This window comes from Vipera ursinii (assembly GCF_947247035.1).
Source record: "Vipera ursinii genome assembly, chromosome: 1".
In the NCBI taxonomy this organism is placed as follows: domain Eukaryota; kingdom Metazoa; phylum Chordata; class Lepidosauria; order Squamata; family Viperidae; genus Vipera; species Vipera ursinii.
The window spans coordinates 286,658,016-286,676,377 of NC_139512.1; the positions used below are offsets into that span (position 1 = coordinate 286,658,016).

At 37.9% G+C, this 18,362-nt stretch overlaps 1 protein-coding gene across 1 annotated transcript in view; it reads right to left on the reverse strand.

Annotated features, from left to right (window-relative positions):
* Positions 1-253: 253 nt before the first annotated feature.
* The window catches only part of HEATR1 (HEAT repeat containing 1), a 46,020-nt gene continuing 27,911 nt past the window's right edge, over positions 254-18,362 (reverse strand). Inside the window, exons 22-45 of the mRNA XM_083375383.1 lie at positions 18,179-18,346; positions 16,735-16,974; positions 15,788-15,919; positions 15,062-15,168; positions 14,185-14,325; positions 13,455-13,570; positions 13,123-13,244; positions 12,160-12,288; positions 11,015-11,248; positions 10,778-10,904; positions 10,126-10,292; positions 9,259-9,305; positions 8,105-8,228; positions 6,344-6,484; positions 5,862-6,145; positions 5,074-5,224; positions 4,814-4,972; positions 4,292-4,426; positions 4,012-4,116; positions 3,754-3,922; positions 2,514-2,674; positions 1,890-2,048; positions 1,540-1,648; positions 254-516 (exon numbers count right to left, since the gene is read on the reverse strand). Of these exons, the coding sequence (XP_083231509.1) occupies positions 428-516; positions 1,540-1,648; positions 1,890-2,048; positions 2,514-2,674; positions 3,754-3,922; positions 4,012-4,116; positions 4,292-4,426; positions 4,814-4,972; positions 5,074-5,224; positions 5,862-6,145; positions 6,344-6,484; positions 8,105-8,228; positions 9,259-9,305; positions 10,126-10,292; positions 10,778-10,904; positions 11,015-11,248; positions 12,160-12,288; positions 13,123-13,244; positions 13,455-13,570; positions 14,185-14,325; positions 15,062-15,168; positions 15,788-15,919; positions 16,735-16,974; positions 18,179-18,346 (3,516 nt within the window). The 3' untranslated portion in view covers positions 254-427. The remainder of the gene's footprint in view (positions 517-1,539; positions 1,649-1,889; positions 2,049-2,513; positions 2,675-3,753; positions 3,923-4,011; positions 4,117-4,291; positions 4,427-4,813; positions 4,973-5,073; positions 5,225-5,861; positions 6,146-6,343; positions 6,485-8,104; positions 8,229-9,258; positions 9,306-10,125; positions 10,293-10,777; positions 10,905-11,014; positions 11,249-12,159; positions 12,289-13,122; positions 13,245-13,454; positions 13,571-14,184; positions 14,326-15,061; positions 15,169-15,787; positions 15,920-16,734; positions 16,975-18,178; positions 18,347-18,362) is intronic.

Genomic DNA, 18,362 nt, shown 5'->3' on the forward strand with positions numbered 1-18,362 from the left:
GCAATGTGGAATCTATTAAACTCTACTTGTCTCCTTAAAATGTTTTGGTATGAAGAAAAACTGATGGCTGAGATGAAATCAGTTCTTCAACTAGGACGGGTAGGAGTTTCTAGATGAGGAAATAAAATACAGCAGATGTGATAAAGTTTTTCAATGCGGCCCAGAAAAGTGATAAGAAATTAAACTTAATTCAGTATAGTGAGTGTAATGCAACCTTTTAAAAACTGCACAAGAAAAAGTAAATGTAGAGAAGTTACACTTGAAAATTTGTTCCTTTTTAATTAAAATCTAAACAGTCTTTTTAACATAAATATTGAGCAAATAGATTTGTGAAAGTATACATGAAAGAAAGAATTAGAAAAAGGTTGTGTTCTCTTGGTCCTTGCAAGTCTTAACCTCTAAAACCAGAAGAGTTGGTGGGATAAGATTAAAAGTAGCTCTGGAGTGGTTCCCCAAGAATAACTTCAAGCTGCTGAATGGTTTTTTGGCACTGATGCTCCACTTCTTCACATTCATCTGCCAAGGAGGCAAAAAGAAATAAAACAATTTAGGTTTCTCTCATGCTGCATCTTTTCTCTCCTACCCTCCATTTTCATGCCTTCTAGAGATTTTTTTTAGCTGGTTTTCAATTGTTTGGGTATTATTATTTGCGAATGCACCTTTCCATTCATGGGGAGGAAACTTATACCTTTTCAAATAGATGTCTTAAAATGTATATATCACTGCTATTATATATTAATCTTAAAATGAAACTTTGGAAAGATTGGGAAACACTAAGAAAATGTTCCCAGTAAGTTCCAAAGGTGTTCTTAGAAAAGCAATGACCAGCACCATATTGCAAGGCATATAAGCTGAAGGTTTTTCTAGAACTAATAATTTAGATGTTAGCTCTGCCCAAGGAAGGAATCAACTTTCTCAGGTTGCAGAAAACAACATTGTAAATACCTGGGGTTCAATCAGTGCTTAATTATCAATTTTAATTTTAGAGGTTCCCTAATTTAATATTGAACCAACTCAGTACAGATACACTGTGTGTGTGTGTGTGTGTGTGTGTGTGTGTGTGTGTGTGTACATACACCCAAACGGTATATCAAAACATAGGCCCTATATAGACTATTATATAAATTATATTTAATGCTTGAATTAATTCCATTTTCTTCTAAACATTTCCTTACTTGTTTGACACATGTCCTTTGAACATTCCTAAATACTGTGACATTTTCTTGGAAATAAAATGTACTGTGATTGACTTGGAGTTTGATACATTCTGTATATTCATGCTGAAAGCCCGCCATAGAAAGTTTTCCTTGTAAGAAAAATATGTATCCTCTAATGAATCCGTTCTCGACGATCTTAGACCCAAGGCTAGAAGTGCTCATAGAACCTAGGAATATAGTTTAGTGTGTGGTACTATGTAGCCTGACATCCAGCAGTTTTCTACACAGAGAGGAGAATTTGTCCCTAAGGGCAGGACAGCCATTAAAAGTAGTTTTATGGGAAAAAAGTAATATAATACAAGAACAACATGCAATACATTACCTTCCATAAGCTCAGCTAAGAAAGGAATAGATTCTGGTAGTAGCACCATATAATTTTCTCTTATTTTTTCGGCGAGCTCTAACAAAGCCAACAAAGCTGCAAATCGAACCTAAACAAAAAATAAGTATAATCGGGGCATTCAAAAGTATTAGCGCAGTCAGAATGGCCCAATGTTGGCTAACTCCTCTGCAACATCTGGGCACAATCACAACATCCCTGTTTTGATAATACTGATCCCTCCCCACAACATGAATTAAGCCGTATTATTTTCTTTTCCAAAGAAAGGAAAATACACAAAGTACTTGCCACCTTGATTGGCTTGAGCAGAACTTGACACATCTGCCACTAACCTTGGGTGATGCATGCCTCATCTTTAGCAAAATCTGATAGTTCAGGGGCTTCCACAGAGAGTCATCTGCCATTGCAACTGCAAACTGTGCTATACACGGAATCAAATGCACAGTCACTCTCTCCTGGAATTTCTCTTCTCCTCCAAGCATGTTTTCCAGCTACAAAGGAAAAAAAATCAATTCCATGCTGAGAGAAAAATGAAAACAAATTCATTTCAACCAATGTTGGGCTATTTATCCTGACCAAATTCTTTGTTGTTACTTAAAGCAACGTTATGCTAGAGCTTTTAGAATTAGAACAGATTGTTTTATTTTTCTTATCTATTGTTTGGTTCATTTCATTCTTTATATATTTTTAATAACCCCTTTTTTAATCCATAAGAACCCTGATTACATTTAACCACTGGTTGTGCAAGACTGTCTTTGGTAGACTGTTTCTTTATAAACAGTACATCACTCAAATTCATGTTCTAAACTAAGTATGATAAATTGACAATAAGAGAAGCTGAAAAAGGAACCTAGCCCAAACGAATAAAGTATATCTGTAAAAATAGTCCAAGAATGACACGGCACAGTGGAAACCTATTGCATAATAATCTAATAAAAATATCACTGCTATCTAACCTGATTGACTAACGGCAGCATCAATGTTTCTGCCCGCTCTTTGCTCACAAAATGATAAGAATCAAAAAGGAAGATTTTGTACAAGCAATCCAGGCTATATTGTAGTAATAAGCAACTTTTTTCAGTGTCGCCCTCAGATTCAAAGAAAGCTTCATCTGCATCTGAAATAAACAGGAAAAGATATAGGATAAGGCTTTTATACTTAGCTAACACTTATTTTGTAATCTCTGTATAATACTAGCAAAGAGAAATTGACATTAATAGCATGTTTATAATTAAAGCTTTTTTAATTAGAATATTAAGATTTCCAATATTATTAGGGCAGTGTTTTTCAACCTTGGCAACTTTCAGATGTGTGGACTTCAATTCCCCAAGCTTGTTGCCTTGAGAATTCTGAGTTGAAGGCCACACAACTGAATATTGCCATGGTTGAGAAACAACATATTAGGGTAACATATAAAATCTCTGTGATACAGCAGGTTAAAAAAAATTGATAGCTGAATGTCACCAGATCATGTTTCTCCCAACTGTAGTTGTTGGTGGCACCCTGATACCTTAGTTCTGCATGTGGAGATGTTTTTTTCTGGAGCATCCCTTTGAAACTTTTCAAACTCCTCAAAAATAGTTAAGCAATTGGGAAATGATGATGTGGCTTATGCCATGTCAACTTAATGGTACTGGGAGAATAACAAGTCATTGCTAAAAGACCATACCTGTTATTTGGCTATATACGAAATCTACCCAAGAACTGATAACATAAGCCATCATTTCAGCAGAGTTCATTCATCAAAAATGTACAGTAATACCATTTTCTCGCCATGTCATAAGATCTTGATTACAAATGTGTTTATTAACTATTAATTTTGTTTGTGGGTTTTCTTTACCTTAATACGGTAATTATTCTCATTATTACTGGTTATTTTATAGAAATAATGCAAATAAAATGAAAGGTAAGATTCTAAATATTATCCTCCCTCAATGAAGACATGACACAGGCTGTGATAAAGTTAAATAAACTTAGTTTAATGTGAATGATCCGTATGATTTATTCTCTTGAAGGTGAACTACCAGAAATTGGATTCTGAGTTGATCCAGACTAGCTTTACATTTATAAAAAAAAACTGAAAATAAGTTAAGAAGAAAAATGATAAATATGCATTATCCCGTTATTAGTGCATTATAACACGTCTGATTAAAATATATTTTTTTCTTGTATTTACTTTTAAATTAGAATTTTTACCTGTTTTTGATGTATTAATCTGGTTCAGATTGTCAGCAAAAGGTTTCACTAAATGGCCAGCAAATAGGCTGAACAGCCCTTTTAGCTCACCAGCGATACAGTCTGCCAGTCGGTAGAAAGTTAACTGTCTATCCTTAGAGGCACCTTCAGTTTTGGCCCAATCAAAGAGCTAAAAGAAAGGGAGAACGGGTGGGGTTTTTTTGTATCAAAACACAAACAAAAAAACCTATTGAGATAGAAGTGTGTTCAAATGCCTACCTTGAAAAACAAGGGTCGGAAAGACATTTCAGAAAGCTTCATAATCATGCTGATTAAGCACGTAATAATTCGAGATTCTATTTTGCCAACTTTCTCTATATTGTCCTAGAATAAAGCAGGTGTTATCAAAATATTTCTAGCAGTGTTTATAGGATTGTGGGCACAATTCTACCCAGAACTGAGCTTTTTAAACTCCCCCATAAAGATTTAAATTCAAAGGGAAACATCACTTGAAGAGAAATACATTTGTGCCACTCCCAAAAGATTTCATATACTTCACCTGAGAGTGTTCAGCTCTGAAGTCCAAAGCCTTGGTGAAAAATGCTGTTAGCTCAGATTGATGAGCAGAGAGCTGATTTTTCTCCAGAGTTACAATGTGCTCCTTCAAAATATCCATTATAGTACCCACATCATTCTAGAAGAGCAAAGGAATAAAAATACAAGTTCAGATTAATACCTAAGGGAATTCAAATTATTAAATAATGTCTAGATTGCTTGAAGTTTTCCCTTCAAAAACGTAATAGCATCTTTTTTTACGGAAAACCTCTGGTCCAGGATATTGTGAAATTTGAGAACCATCGCCCTGCTCCTCTTCCTCCTTGCCCAAGAAGGCCATGATAGAGCACAGATTAGTTGAGTAAAGGAAGCAGCCTTTTGCAGGTGAAATTACACTTCCTTTCAAATGAAGTGTGATGCCATGCACTTTCTGAACTCCATTATTGCCTGGGGCAATATACTGACTACGTATATGTGTACAACAATATAGCAAGAGATGTGTTGGAAGAACTGAAGTGCATCTCACCTTAGATGCATTTGCAATTTCACCATAGCACTTGGCAATCGCTGGCAGAAGAACTCTTGATGGAAGTTTTGTTGCTAAAGTGGTTTTCAGAGATGCCACACGTAAATTAACTTGAGATGAAGGTCCCATTTCAACAGTAATTCTGTCCAAGTGGACCACCTAGGAGGCAGCCAATGTACAAATCAAATTATCTCACAGACTCTTCACACATTGTGCTGCTTAGCTAATACTTGCTCTTAATTAAAAGTGGATGTACTGACCTGGAGAAGAACATCCAGTAAATATGGGCTGAGGAAGCGTGGCAAAGTTTCTACAATTTTCAGTAGAGCCGTCACTGTGCTGAGTAAATAAATTTCATTGGCAACCAAGTCCTTTTTGTGTTTCAGTATATTTAGCAATGCCGGCATCAGTCTATGAGAAAAGTTACATAAGATTAACCTGTTCATACTCAAACAGACCTCCCAATAAAATAAGTTATCTTCTACTCACATACATTTCACTAAATGGTGTTTTAAATAAGATCAAAGGCCAAGATCTTCTGAAAACACAGACATTTCTAATGAATATTAGCTGTTAACTTTCTTAATCTAAATAAAGGGTGGTGTAGTAGCTAATTGCATATGAGTCAAAACTTATTTTATCTATCCCTACTTTCTTGAATGATTGTAATCATGAAAGTGCTTAATTTTTCATTTTTGTGTGCGGAAAGCTTCCAATTAATCATACAAATTTTCCTATGAATGTAATTCAAGCATTTCTTTGCAAGGAAGAGCAATCAGTTATCTGGCATAGAAAATTAAGAATCATTTACGCAAAAGGAAATACATAGTTTCCCCCCCCAATGCCAATTGATTTTTCCCCCTTTGGAATTTCCTGTAAAATCTGTGTCTACCTATAAAAGGAGAAGAAAAATAAACATCCTATCTTTTAGAGCTGCTTAACTGATATTCAATCACACTGCAATGGAAAGCATAGTTTGAACCAATCTCAAAGGTCAGTCCAGATGTTCAATTTTTTTGATCCTTAATTATGCTTGTAGAAGAGTTACCTTGGAAGTTGAGGTATGGCCAATGCTTTCAGCACACAGGTGACCTCAGCAGCGCACAGCAAAGCACTTCCGACAACATTTTTTTCTTCTTTCCCATCTGAAGAAATCACCTCGATGACCACTTTCAGCACAGCCACAAACAGCTCATGTTTCTCTGTGCCAAAACACTTGCACAGCAACTTCAAGCTGTACAAGGCCGTCTGCCTATTAATTGCCTGCTCCTCAGCTTCCTGATGCTGCACAACAGTGAGGAGGTCGGGAATCAATTCAAGCAGCAGTTCCACCTGAAATGACAAAATGAGGCTGGAGGCATTGCAGAGGATTTCCTATAGTAAATTCAGGGATCCAGACCCAGTACTTCTTTATTTAAGTACTGTACTTAAAGGCAAGGGTGAACTTTTTCCATTATAGTTGCTCTGCTATGTGGCACAATGGACTACTAATACTACATTGCAATCGGGACAATGAGAAGAAATGCTTACTTGGGTTTGCTTCCATTGTGCGTTCTGTTGCAGTTTATTGTTGAGGAGATCCATGGCTTTACGTCTCACTGAGGGCAACTGATTGATCATCAGGCCCCTGAGGACAGGAATAAAGGTTTCTGTTGGAATTAAGGAATTGATCTAGAAAGGAAACATAGGAACAATTTTTAAAAAAATTAATGGTAAAAAATTGTTTCGGTATTCAGAGAGGAAAAATAATCTAACAATCCTGTGTCTCTATCCCATTCCAGCCTTGAGCATCCCACTGACTCTTGAATTTGGGGGAAACTCAAGAAAATCTCAGAATGCAAACCCGGTGTCAATCCAACAAGGTAGAGCAGACTGAGAAACCAATGTCATATGGGTCAAGACTACTGTTATCATGACAACTACAGTAACAGAAACTTGCAAGGCTGTGCTTCCCCTCCCCCCTTTGCTATTTTTGTGTGACCTAGGGAGGGCCCTGTCTGCAATGTTTAGTCAACTTAGCATCTCTGAATGAAGCTCAAGCCCCGCTTATCTGTTGCCTTGGTAGTGACTCGTATTTCCTCCTGTTCCCAAGGCCTTTCCCCATGTCCTCTACAACTAGGTCAAAATCGGAAGGAAACAATATAAACAGAGAATTTTCTTCACTCAGTTTTCTCCACATTCCAAGCCTTTCCTCAAGTCTTGACTGAGGTAAGTGAAAATTCTGTTCCTCCTTCCCTCTGCCTTCCCTCAGCTGCCTGATAAATTGATTTAGAAAATCCAGAGTTGAAAGGAGTCGTTTAGACCACCAAATCTAATCCCTGGCTATCTAGCTTCTGCTTCAACATATTTCCCAAAGGGGAGTTCACAACCTCTTATAGTAATTGGTTTCTCTATTGAACAGTTCTTATCAATAACAAAACTTTCCCTTATTGGAACTTATCCTATAGTTTGAGATCTTTATTTCATCCCCAGCACTCTGGCACAATATTCTTCTTTGGAAAAACTTATCTATTTATTTATTTAGAAGATTTATATGACTGCCCACTCACTCTCAATGACTCTGGGTGTTTACAAACAATAAAAAACCCAATATAAAAGAATAAAAAAACAGAAACACCCCCCCAGGTGACAACACACAATCAAACCATCCATTTGATGGGTTCCATCCCACTCTGGGCTTCCCAGGCCTGTTGGTAGAACCAGGTCTTCAAGGCCTTGTGAAAGAGTGTCAAAGTGGGGGCCAATTTAATCTCGGTGGGGGTGATGTTCCAAAGGGAGGGAGCCACCACAGAGAAGGTCCTTCTTCTGGGTCCTGCCAGATGTACCTTCTTAGGGGATGGACCTGCAATATGTCCTGCCTCCCCGCTCTAATGGGTTGGGTGGATGTAACTGGGAAGAAACAGTCCTTAAGATAATTCCCCACCTTTCAGAAAACCAAAGTTCTATCGTATTTTCTGTAAGACTTCTTCTTTCAAGGGTAAGCCTTTCTATGTGCTTGCTTCACTTTTTCCAAATATAATAGATTTAGTATTTTCTATTTTTTAACACATTGTTTTTAAATCTCTATTGTATTATTGTTTGTATTCATATAAATTGCCCAGATAACTGTAAATTGTTATAACTAGAATTAATTTGCTAAGCAAATCTGCGGTAGCAGATAACTCAACATATCTTAAGCAACTAAGATTTTTGCCTGTATTATTTGGTGGTTTAGAATTAATAAACCCATTTTTACATCAAAATCACAAAGTTTCAAGATGTCACCTTACTGGCAGATAGAATAATACTTACTTTATCTAGTAGTTCATAAGATTTGTTGAGCAAAACCTTCCAGAATTTGGCTGTCAAAGTGTTGGCATTTTTTTCTATTGACTGTGCCACTGCATTTATGTAGCAAAGAACTTTTTCCAACAACCTAGAAAAACAATTATAGTGAATGACTGGCTACATCACTCCATATTAATTTTCCATTGGAATAAGAGAATCCAAAAAGAAAACCATTTATCCACAAGAAACAGGCCATGCGGGCATGCCATTAGATTCAACTTTGTTATCATGATGATCCAAGGCAAAATCCCAAACTATCCTTGAAATTTGCCCCAACATTCAGTTGATAGAAGATGTTGCATCAGTAGGAAATGTTAGCTGAATACTTGCATTATTTTATGCTGACATATTTTTAAAGTCAGTCTACTGATTTTAGTGGCTACTCTAAATAAATTAAAGACAGGATTTCACTCTATCAAAGTATAGGCCCAGCATTAATTTTACACTTTCTATCTCTTGAAGCAAAAAATAGTGTAACATAATGTTCACAGATCAGCCTGATTTATTTTGAAATTGTCCTTGTCCTGTTTCAGGTTTTCTTATGTGCGATCTCTGCCTATCACCTCCTACTGAATTAGTAGCATATACCTTAATGGGCTGTAGTTTCAGGTAGACAGAGATGATAGATGATATAGTTCATTTCTCATCTGGCCAAAGATGTAAAGCAGAAATGTCAAACACAAGGCCTGTGGGCTTGATCTGGACCACAATGGGCCCAGATCTGGACCACAGGGCCGCCCTGGAGACAGCAAGGCCCCGGTAGCTCATGCTGCTGTCTGCCCCCCCCACACACACATGGCCCGAGAGGGCCAGCAAGGCTCCTCTTGTGGATCAGTCCCTGGCACACCCCTCCACCAGAGACTTCTGGATCCCTCCTGGGCCCCCAAGTGCCCCTTGATGCAAAAGACTTTGAGCTGGCCATGCCCACCCCGGCCATGCCCACCCAGTCGGCTATGATCATCCTGGCCACACACACCCCGAAGGCAACCACAATGCTGATGCGGCCCTCAATGAAATCGAGTTTGACACCCCTGATGTAAAGTAATTCTTTCTCAAAATCTCCCCATACAGTTTACTTCTATTCTTAATTAAAATATTCAACAAAAAAGCAAACATACATTTGTTCAAGTTCCTTTAACTCTTCAGAATCTTCACATTCAACTACCTAGTGGACAAAGGAAGGAAAACCACTTACACAGTGCATGTCAATGTTAGGATTAGGGTTTAAATTCAGGTGTGTGAACATGATTACGAGGTGCGCTAATATTTTTTTATAGTATTAACCAGATAAAATCTTCATGACTGTTTTGTCTGGCTTTACACTAAAAAATTGGTGGCATTCAGGATCCTAAAGAATCCATCCTTTTTATTATTATATACACATACATATTCACCAAACTGTTCCCTTTCAGTGTAACCAATGTTAAAGTCCAACACAATCAAGTACTGAGCAAAAGCAATTAAATGAGAAAAAAAGAAAAAGAAATTTAACTGGATCTAGTTAAATCATCCCTATTATCCTTGCTTCTACTATAGCCATACACTGATTCATACACGGCCTTTAGTGCTTTAAAATGTTCACCCTTTTCATTTTCTGGAGCCTCATGCTGCCATCAGCATAACATACAGGAGTAAGTGGGACTGGCAACTGATTTGAGGGATGGTTCCCTAAGTTCCTAATTAGTGAGAACACAGCCCTGAAAGATCTCTTTTGCACATCGAATTTCAAAGTAGATGTCTAATCTATAATATACAGTATAGTCAATGATATTATCTGCAGACTTTAAGGCAAAATAACATGCAATGTTATTTTACTTTGCACTCAATGTCAAGCATGTTTCTAGTTACACCAACCAGCACTACAATGAAGCCAGAAGAGAAGAGAAAAGAAGATTCTGCAACTCGCCTCAGTTCATGGAAATTACAGGTTCTCACCGGGTAAATGGGACTCTTATCAATTCTGGGCAAAGATAAATTCAACTCACTTTTTTTACAAAACTGTGTGAAGCCAGAAGCTGTGACATGAAAGAGACTGCCAGGAATTTCAAATGCCTCAACTGTTTGCCAGAATGAGACTCCACATCAAAGAGTTCTGTTTCTTGACTGTAGGATTGTGTCCGGAGTGGCCTCGACTTCTTTTGCCCAGAATCGTCTGCAAAAAATAGACCCCCAAAGCCATATAAGTCTCTTTAAATAAGTAAGTAAATAAATAAATCTATGTACATATTATGGGAAAATCCAATTAAAAGTGGCATTTACTCACATCTATGCCATAAAGCAGTGTAGCATGTTGTACAAATTCTTTAAGTAATACGACTTTTCCTTTAATTTTGAATAGAACAAGGGGAATGACTCAGGCAGTAGATTTTTAGCACCATGAAAGGATATTTCATTTATCATTACTGCCAGAATGGAAATTTTTAGGGGATCTTATTCTCTACATGCTCAAATAACTACCTTGGCTTGGGAAACTCTGACCAGGTGAGATGCCATTTGCTGCACTGGATTTTGGTGCCAGCTCTGGAGAAAATAGCACTAGGCCTGATTATGAACCACATAAACAAGCTTCTTTCAGCTGGGATTCAACCCGATCCGTTTATTGAGTGGCTGACTACAAGTTCCTTTGCTGGTAATTACCTTCTTTGTTCTCTGGCAGGTTTGTTAAATAGTTGAGTAGTTTCATTAAACTTTGCAGCTGTTCAATTATGCTAAATTCACAACATACAGAAATCCAGAATTCCGTATCAGTTTCCAAAACAATATCCTGTGTAAGTAGCAAGATGAAGAAAACAGTAGGGTAAAATGCTGCATATTACGCATTATATTGCAACAATCTGCACAGCAACGCATACATTTCCAAAACTCTTTACCTACCTTCTCCCCACTGGCTACTGCGGCCCCAGATTTGGTCACATGTTGTTCAAACAATAGTACTAAAAGAATCCACAGAAATCGCTCCGCCCCCAAAGTACTTGTTAGTTGCTCTAAAATTGGGAGACGCCGATGCTCTGGCACGTGGGGCAAGGCATCCACAAAAACCCGGATGATTTTAATCACAACTCCTTCCATGTTCTCTGCAGTTCCTGAAGACTTGCCATCTTCCTCTGCCTACAAAGGATATTAAAAAAAAAAGGAGCAGGTTATATACATACAAACCAAAGCATAGCTGACTCAGGAATTCTGGGAGTTGAAGTCCATGAGTCATAAAAGAGCCGAGGTTGCCTACCACCGGCCTAAACAAAGGCAAAACAGACAAGACTTTGCTTCAAATGAAGTAAAACCAACAACAACTACTACAAGAAAAAAAAATAAACCCCAGCCCCAAAAGCCAAGGTTATAACCAAAGCCTGAATACTAAAGAAGAACCATGGAATAGATATATAATTAGTGGAACTGTGTTTGTTTGGCAAAGCCAATCTGTAAATGAAAGGCAGGCTTGACAATAAATGGCTGTTATTGTCTTGTAAATCCAGTAATGATATGACTAAAGGAAACTCCTGTTTAAAAAAAATAGGAAGAATTAAGCCAAAGCATTTAGAATCCAAGCTGCAATTAATAAAAATAAGAATTCTACTGTCTCAGATGCAAGACTTAAGTTTGGTATAGAGGTAGTCCTTGCCTTACAACTGTTGGTTTAGTGAACATTTGAAGTTACAATGGCGCTGAAAAAGGTGACTTATGAATGTTTTTCAACTTACAACCACTGCAGAATCCCCCGGTCACGTGATTAAAATTCAGGGACATGGCAACTGGGATGTATTCATGACAGTTGCAGTGTCTCGGGGTCATGTGATCACCATTTGTAACCTTCCCAGCTGACTTTTGACAAGCAAAATCAATGGGAAAAGCTAGATTCGTTTAGCAACTGCATGATTCAATTAACAACTGTGGCAAAGAAAATGCAGTCCAGCTCACTTAACGACTGTCTTGCTTAGGAATAGAAATGTTGGGCTTAATTGTGGCCATATGTCGAGGACTACCTGTATTCCGTTTTAGTGATGCAGTTTAAATTATTTTACCTGTATAAGAGCTGGAATGACCATCTTCACTGTCTTGTTGATCACCTGGAAACTGTATGCATCATCCAGACGCATGACATTTGCTCCCATGAATGTAAAAATGGGCATGATATTGTGTAGCACTTTATCCTGCACAAAAGAAAGCAATTATTATTAAGGTAGCACTTGGTTTTGAGCATTTACTCCTGCTTTGCAGTTTCTCTCAGAACAATTTTCTTTCTGACTTTAAAGCAGTGGATCCTTTGCTTTTTTTTTTAACAGTGTCCAAGGAACTGCTCAACTTCACTATCCCCTTATTTGGCATCCAATGCAGCTAGCCTAACAGTGGTGACCCATGAGCATACCAGGCAGTGCCTATTTCTGCTCACACCATTGCATTTTAAACCAGTTTTAGCTCCTGGCTGGTCTTCCAGGGGAGCCCCACGTAGAGCGCGTTGCAGTCATTCAATTGTGAGGTGATCAAGGAACAAATCATTGCCTGAAGGGCCTCACAATTAAGAAAAGAATGCAACTGGGTGGGCAAAAACAACAAGCGGCTTCTCAATTATCCAGGGCCTGCGCCACAGGTAATAACCAGCACCTGGAATTGTACTCGGAAGCCAATTTTCTATCCTGCATGAATAGACAACTTTAGCAGCTCCTCAATACTTGCTGAAACATTAAACATACTGTCAAACCTCTGACCAGTTAGTGATCACTTCAGGGAGTAACAGATTAGTGATAAAGAAAAGAGAAAGAAAAAGTTAGTAATTGATGGTGATCTATGCAAAGAAAGAAGCAGGAGGCGGTGAGAAAAATCTTGAAGAAAGAAGTCAAGGGAACCTGGAAATTGGCCAGCTATTTCTAAGCTTAAGATTAGCAGCCTCACCCAAAGGCCTGCGTCAAAGAGCTGAAAAGGCAGCTAAACATGACGTCCCTTTTTAGACACTTCCCTACCCTCAACAAGCATTCCAATAAACTCACAGGAAACATTCCAGCTGCGGCACCCAGCAACAGCAGTGCGTGGTGATGGGTCTGTGGCATTTCTGAGACCCGGATGCATTGAACAATCAGTTCCACATTGAACTTCTCTTCATCCAGGAGACCTCAAAAAGGAGAGAAGGCACTGAAAAGTTAGCCAGGCTTACAAAGCTTCCCTCCCAAATGCATTTGGAGATACAAACCCTAGGCACGCTGGCTGAGGAATTCTGGGAGTTGAAGTCCACAAGTCATAAAAGGGTCAGGTTTGAAGACCCCTGCCCTAGGGGAACCCAGCCAAATATCCCAAATGAAATTAACTTTGGTCTTCACTTTACCTGCCTTCATCCTGTTGCTATCTGGGGACAGCTTCTGACAGATGTTTAACAAACTACCAAGTATTAGTTGTTTTGTGTATTCCAGATTTTCTTCCCCTGTAGTAGGTTCTAGACACCTGGAAATTTAAAAAGGAGTGGTTTTTTTTGGAGAAATAGATGACCAAACATAAGATTCCATGCTGCTACCTAAAAACAGCAGTTTTGAAGGGTGGGGGTGGGGCAGAGAGAACCAATCTTCTATAACACACTGATAATTTCTATATCACATTCCAAGTTCCTTTTTTCCCCAAATATCTTATTTGGAGAAATCATCAAGTTACAGACAGGAAAGGAATTGCAAGGCTCTTGAGGAATCAATCATCATAGCAAGCAGCAACATGATGCAGCTCAAAAATTAGCAGTGGAGTAGCATCCAGAAACCATGCTCTAAGATGGAACATCTTAAAAGGCGGTCAGATCCACATGTTCATAGTGGCTTGTAGCTTGGCCACATAAAGAGAAATTAGACAGAACTAAACTGTAGCACAGAATGGAGGACAGAAGAGCTGAGTCATTTTGATAATGCCCAAATCTAAAAATGGAAGGGTTATTCTATTCCGTAACTCTTTTCTCCCATGGGCGAGATATAGACTTTTCCAGGGCCAGCCAGTCCTCATATTTAATGGCTGGACTGAACCCAATTTGGTTAAGAAATTACAAGATGTAGAATTGCTCTCCAAAGTAAAATTACCTAGATAGCAAATTGAAAAGGGTAGGTATCAGGGCCTGGGGCTGTTTGAGCTTCTTTTTGTGTTGTAGCAATTCTAGGATAAGCGTAATTCTTTGCCAGTTCATACTTTCTTCTTGTACACATTCTTGATCTTGGACTTTCCTGGATGATAAAAAGCAGAGCAAAGTAAACTTATTTCCTTCTATAAAAATATCAGTTTTTGCAGAGCAACTATTCCTGAGTCAGATTCTACAAAGAAAAAGACTTATCAACAAAATACAGCTATTAAAGATTGCTTAATTCAAATGTCCTTTTTAATCTTTCTATTGCTTGGCTTACCATATATGCTTATGACTTCTGGCTTTTGTTCCCTCTCTGATTAATTACTTAGTTCTCTTGTTTTTGGCTATTTAACCGGGCAACATCTATTTTGATGACAATTTTTGAGGAATTCAGACAGGCCTTCTAGTTCTCATGATTATGGAGATAAGGTTATAACTCTCTTCAGAAGCAATGAATTTGCCCTAATGTCATATACATATACAATTATAAGCAGATGTTATTAAATTAAAGTATTAACTATATAAAATAATCTAACATTTATTCTCATGTTTGTCTAGTCCTCTTTGGTTAACTCTGTCTCTTCCCATTTAATCACAGAAATTATCTTCATTATTTTGCATCAAAAGCGTGTATGAAATTCAGTTCCAATTAAATGTCAGAGTGTTACTAATTTTATTCCACATGTAGATTCATGGAAATGTCATAGCTTAAATTGTTGCTTAATGAATTACTGTCTTAGGTTTTTAAGCTCTCTGGCTTCCAAATCGTTAATGCTTTATTTTAAAACCTCCTCCATTATAGCATATATGGCATTTATATTTCCCACCCATTTTACCTCTGCTGCTGTATTTTCTGCCTTCTTGTCTGGTGAACTGTAGCCACAGTCTTAATTTTAGGTTGAGGTTCAAGTTCGATACTAATCTGCTCAGCATCTACTGAAATCTGAACAATATGTTAGACTTTGTTAAAGATTTGTAACACACCACACATCACAATGTATTGTACATGGGCAGCCCAACTACAGAATATGATCTGGCCATCCTCTTGTCAACTGGAATGTGACAAGCCTGTATGGTGGTGCAGAAAGAAAGCACGACCATTTGTATTTGAAGGGGAGGACTATGAGGAATGTTTCCTATGAATTTGACACCTCCAAGGACATAACAGCATAGCCTCCTACTGAAAAGGCAATACAATTCTTTGCCAGAACTTATTCTTTGTGTTCACAAATGTCATGTTTTCAGTAAAAGCAATGCACTCATCATAAGGCATATTACTAATTTTTCAAACTATTCCTATAAATACTTTGTGTTTTAATTCTCTGTAACATGCATTTTAATTAGCTCCTATATTGAACACAATACAGTTGTTAAAAGCAATCAGATTACGATGGCCTAATTCCTGCGAGCAAGCTATGTGATCAGGGAATAATACAAAATTGACACAGAAAGAGATAAATAATTCATTCTTTATTATTTATTTATTATTGAATGAATACTCCTGTTCTATTTATTCAGAGGAATCAGTGTCTCATTATGCAGCGAGATTAAATTGATCTTACCCCTTTAAATACGCTGCTGATTGCCTGGGCACAATGTAGATTCTTGCAATTGAGGAGTAAGTCAAAAAGAACTCCCAGAATCCTTTGTTGTACCTTCCCATCTGGCAGTGCAGCAAAGAAAGGTTTTGTAATCTAGAAATAACAAAAAGACATTATATATATATATATATATATATATATATATATATATATATATATATATATATATATACATATATACACACATACATACACACATACATACATACATACACGGTATGTATATGTATATGTATGTATGTATATTTATATGTATATATATGTATATATATGTATACACACACACACACACACATACATACACAAAAGATTTTGAAAGAAAGTTCAGCATTATTTCAGGTGATAAGGAAAATAAGGAAACATAGAGCTTCCTCATGATACCTTTTCTTTATTAAATTTATATGCCATCCATTTCACTCAGAAAAACAACCCTGCCCAAAATACAATTTGAATTTGGCTTTTTTGAATCTTTGTTCAACTTGCTTGCTTTCAGGATTCGACATATATCCTGTATTTTCTAACTTTTAGTGGGCTGCCTTATAACTTGATAGCACAATGGAAAATAAAGAAACAACACACAAGCCAAATTACTTACAGCTTACATTGACAAGGAAAAACATATCAAGAGGATCTTTCTTCAGCAAACAAGAACTCTTTTTGCCTCCTGCTGGAAGCAGATTCTGTTATTTATTTTTTCTTAGTAGAATTGGGGTGTACGTGGTACTCATTTATTGGAGGGGGGGGGGAAAGGAAATTGGAGCAAAACATAACTATCAGCTCTCTCCTTAGAAAGCAATTGGAAGACTTTTTATGGCAAAGAAAAGAGAAACATTTGTACTCTAGAAGGTGACCTATGCAAATAGTCACTGTGAAAGATTCTAGTGAAAAAAACTCACACAAAATCTTACCTGCCCAAGACCTGTAATCTGAAAAGGATGAAGGCCCAGGTACACTTCCTGAGAGGCATGCAAAGCTTTGAGGAACAGATGTAGGCACTCTTGATTTGTGCAGAGGAGTGTTGCCGAGTGCTCATTGTATTTCCCAAGAATGAGCTGCAAAAGAAGGGCTTCATCTTTCAACATCTGTCCTGTACCAAAAGCTTTCTCCAATAACCGATCTAGGAGAGGCAGCAAGCTAAGAAGCACGGCCTGAAAAAAATGACCAATATTATTTTTAAAAATCAGCCAAAACTTCAATAAACTTACGTTTATAAAACTTATTTTGTATTCAATTTATGGGTATGTTAACAGAATAACAGAGTTGGAAGGGACCTTGGAGGTCTTCTGGTCCAATCCCCAGCTCAAGCTGGAGATCCTATACTAGTTCAGACAAATGGCTGTCCAATATCTTCTTAAAAATCCCCAGTGATGGAGCACCCACAACTTCTGGAAACAAGTCAATGTTTAAGGAGAGAAAGCCAAATTTCTAAATGTGTATGACGCAAGAGCATATTTAATCAACAGTAATAAACTCGGCATGCAAGTTATCTGAAGACATGTCTTAGTCTCCTAAGAACCTCTGCAGACTTGGTATATATGATGACAGCCAGCTGATTCTTTTTTTAAAGAAAGTGTCTCATTCTGGAAGGACCTCCTTTTATAGCAGATACCCTGCTTCCTCGAAAATAACAACCGGTCTTATAATTTTTTTGCCTCCAAGCGGTAAGCACTGGCACAATGTGCCACGCGGCATCTGGCCACAAGTTTCCACAAAAGAAGTCAGGCAGCGTCTCAAGGGGTGTCGGGGCCTGGGAGGCCTGGCTGCGGTGGTTCTAAGGTAAGTGGGTGCAGGGTGCATGGGGCAGCTCCACCCCCCCACCCCCCGCTTGATTTTTACCTGTGCGCTTCGCCACACTTCATACAACCAGAACATGGGACGGGATGAGTGGCCTCTTCCTTTGGGGGTAGGGCTTATATTAGGCGCACAGGTAAAAATCAAGCTAGGTCTTATTTTCGGGATAGGTCTTATTTTTGGGGAAACACGGTATATGAAACTTGATGTTTTCGAGAAATTCTGAGTTTTAATCCCTACCAGCCCTAGACAACCTGGCTGATGGGTCAGAGATTGTGAGTTGCCATACAGTCAGCCTGGATAGCATTGGTTACCTTCTTTTTTGCACTAAAGGTATTTCTGGCAACAACAATACAACTATCCAAGGGGCAACTTGAAGCCCTTCTATGTGTCTCCGCATTTTAAGTCTTATGCAAATAAAAAGGGATAGAAAAAGTTCTATTAAGTTAATATAACAAAACTAAGATATAAACAAGGTTTCGCTCTGCAGAGAAACAACACAAAAAAAATCTGGCTTGATCAGGGTATTCTCCCAGTGTTAACGCCATGTATTTCACCCACACTGCCATTGACTTCATGAAGAACTTTCATCAGGTTTCTTGCAATATAGGAAGGACATCTAAAGCCTTGGACACATTCAAGCAATGCTGTCAATGCTTCTGACAATTTCTGCTGCTTGGCTTTTTGCTTCTGTTGGGTAGGTTCTCCTCCAAAGAGATCACCAAGAACCTAGATTATAAACAAA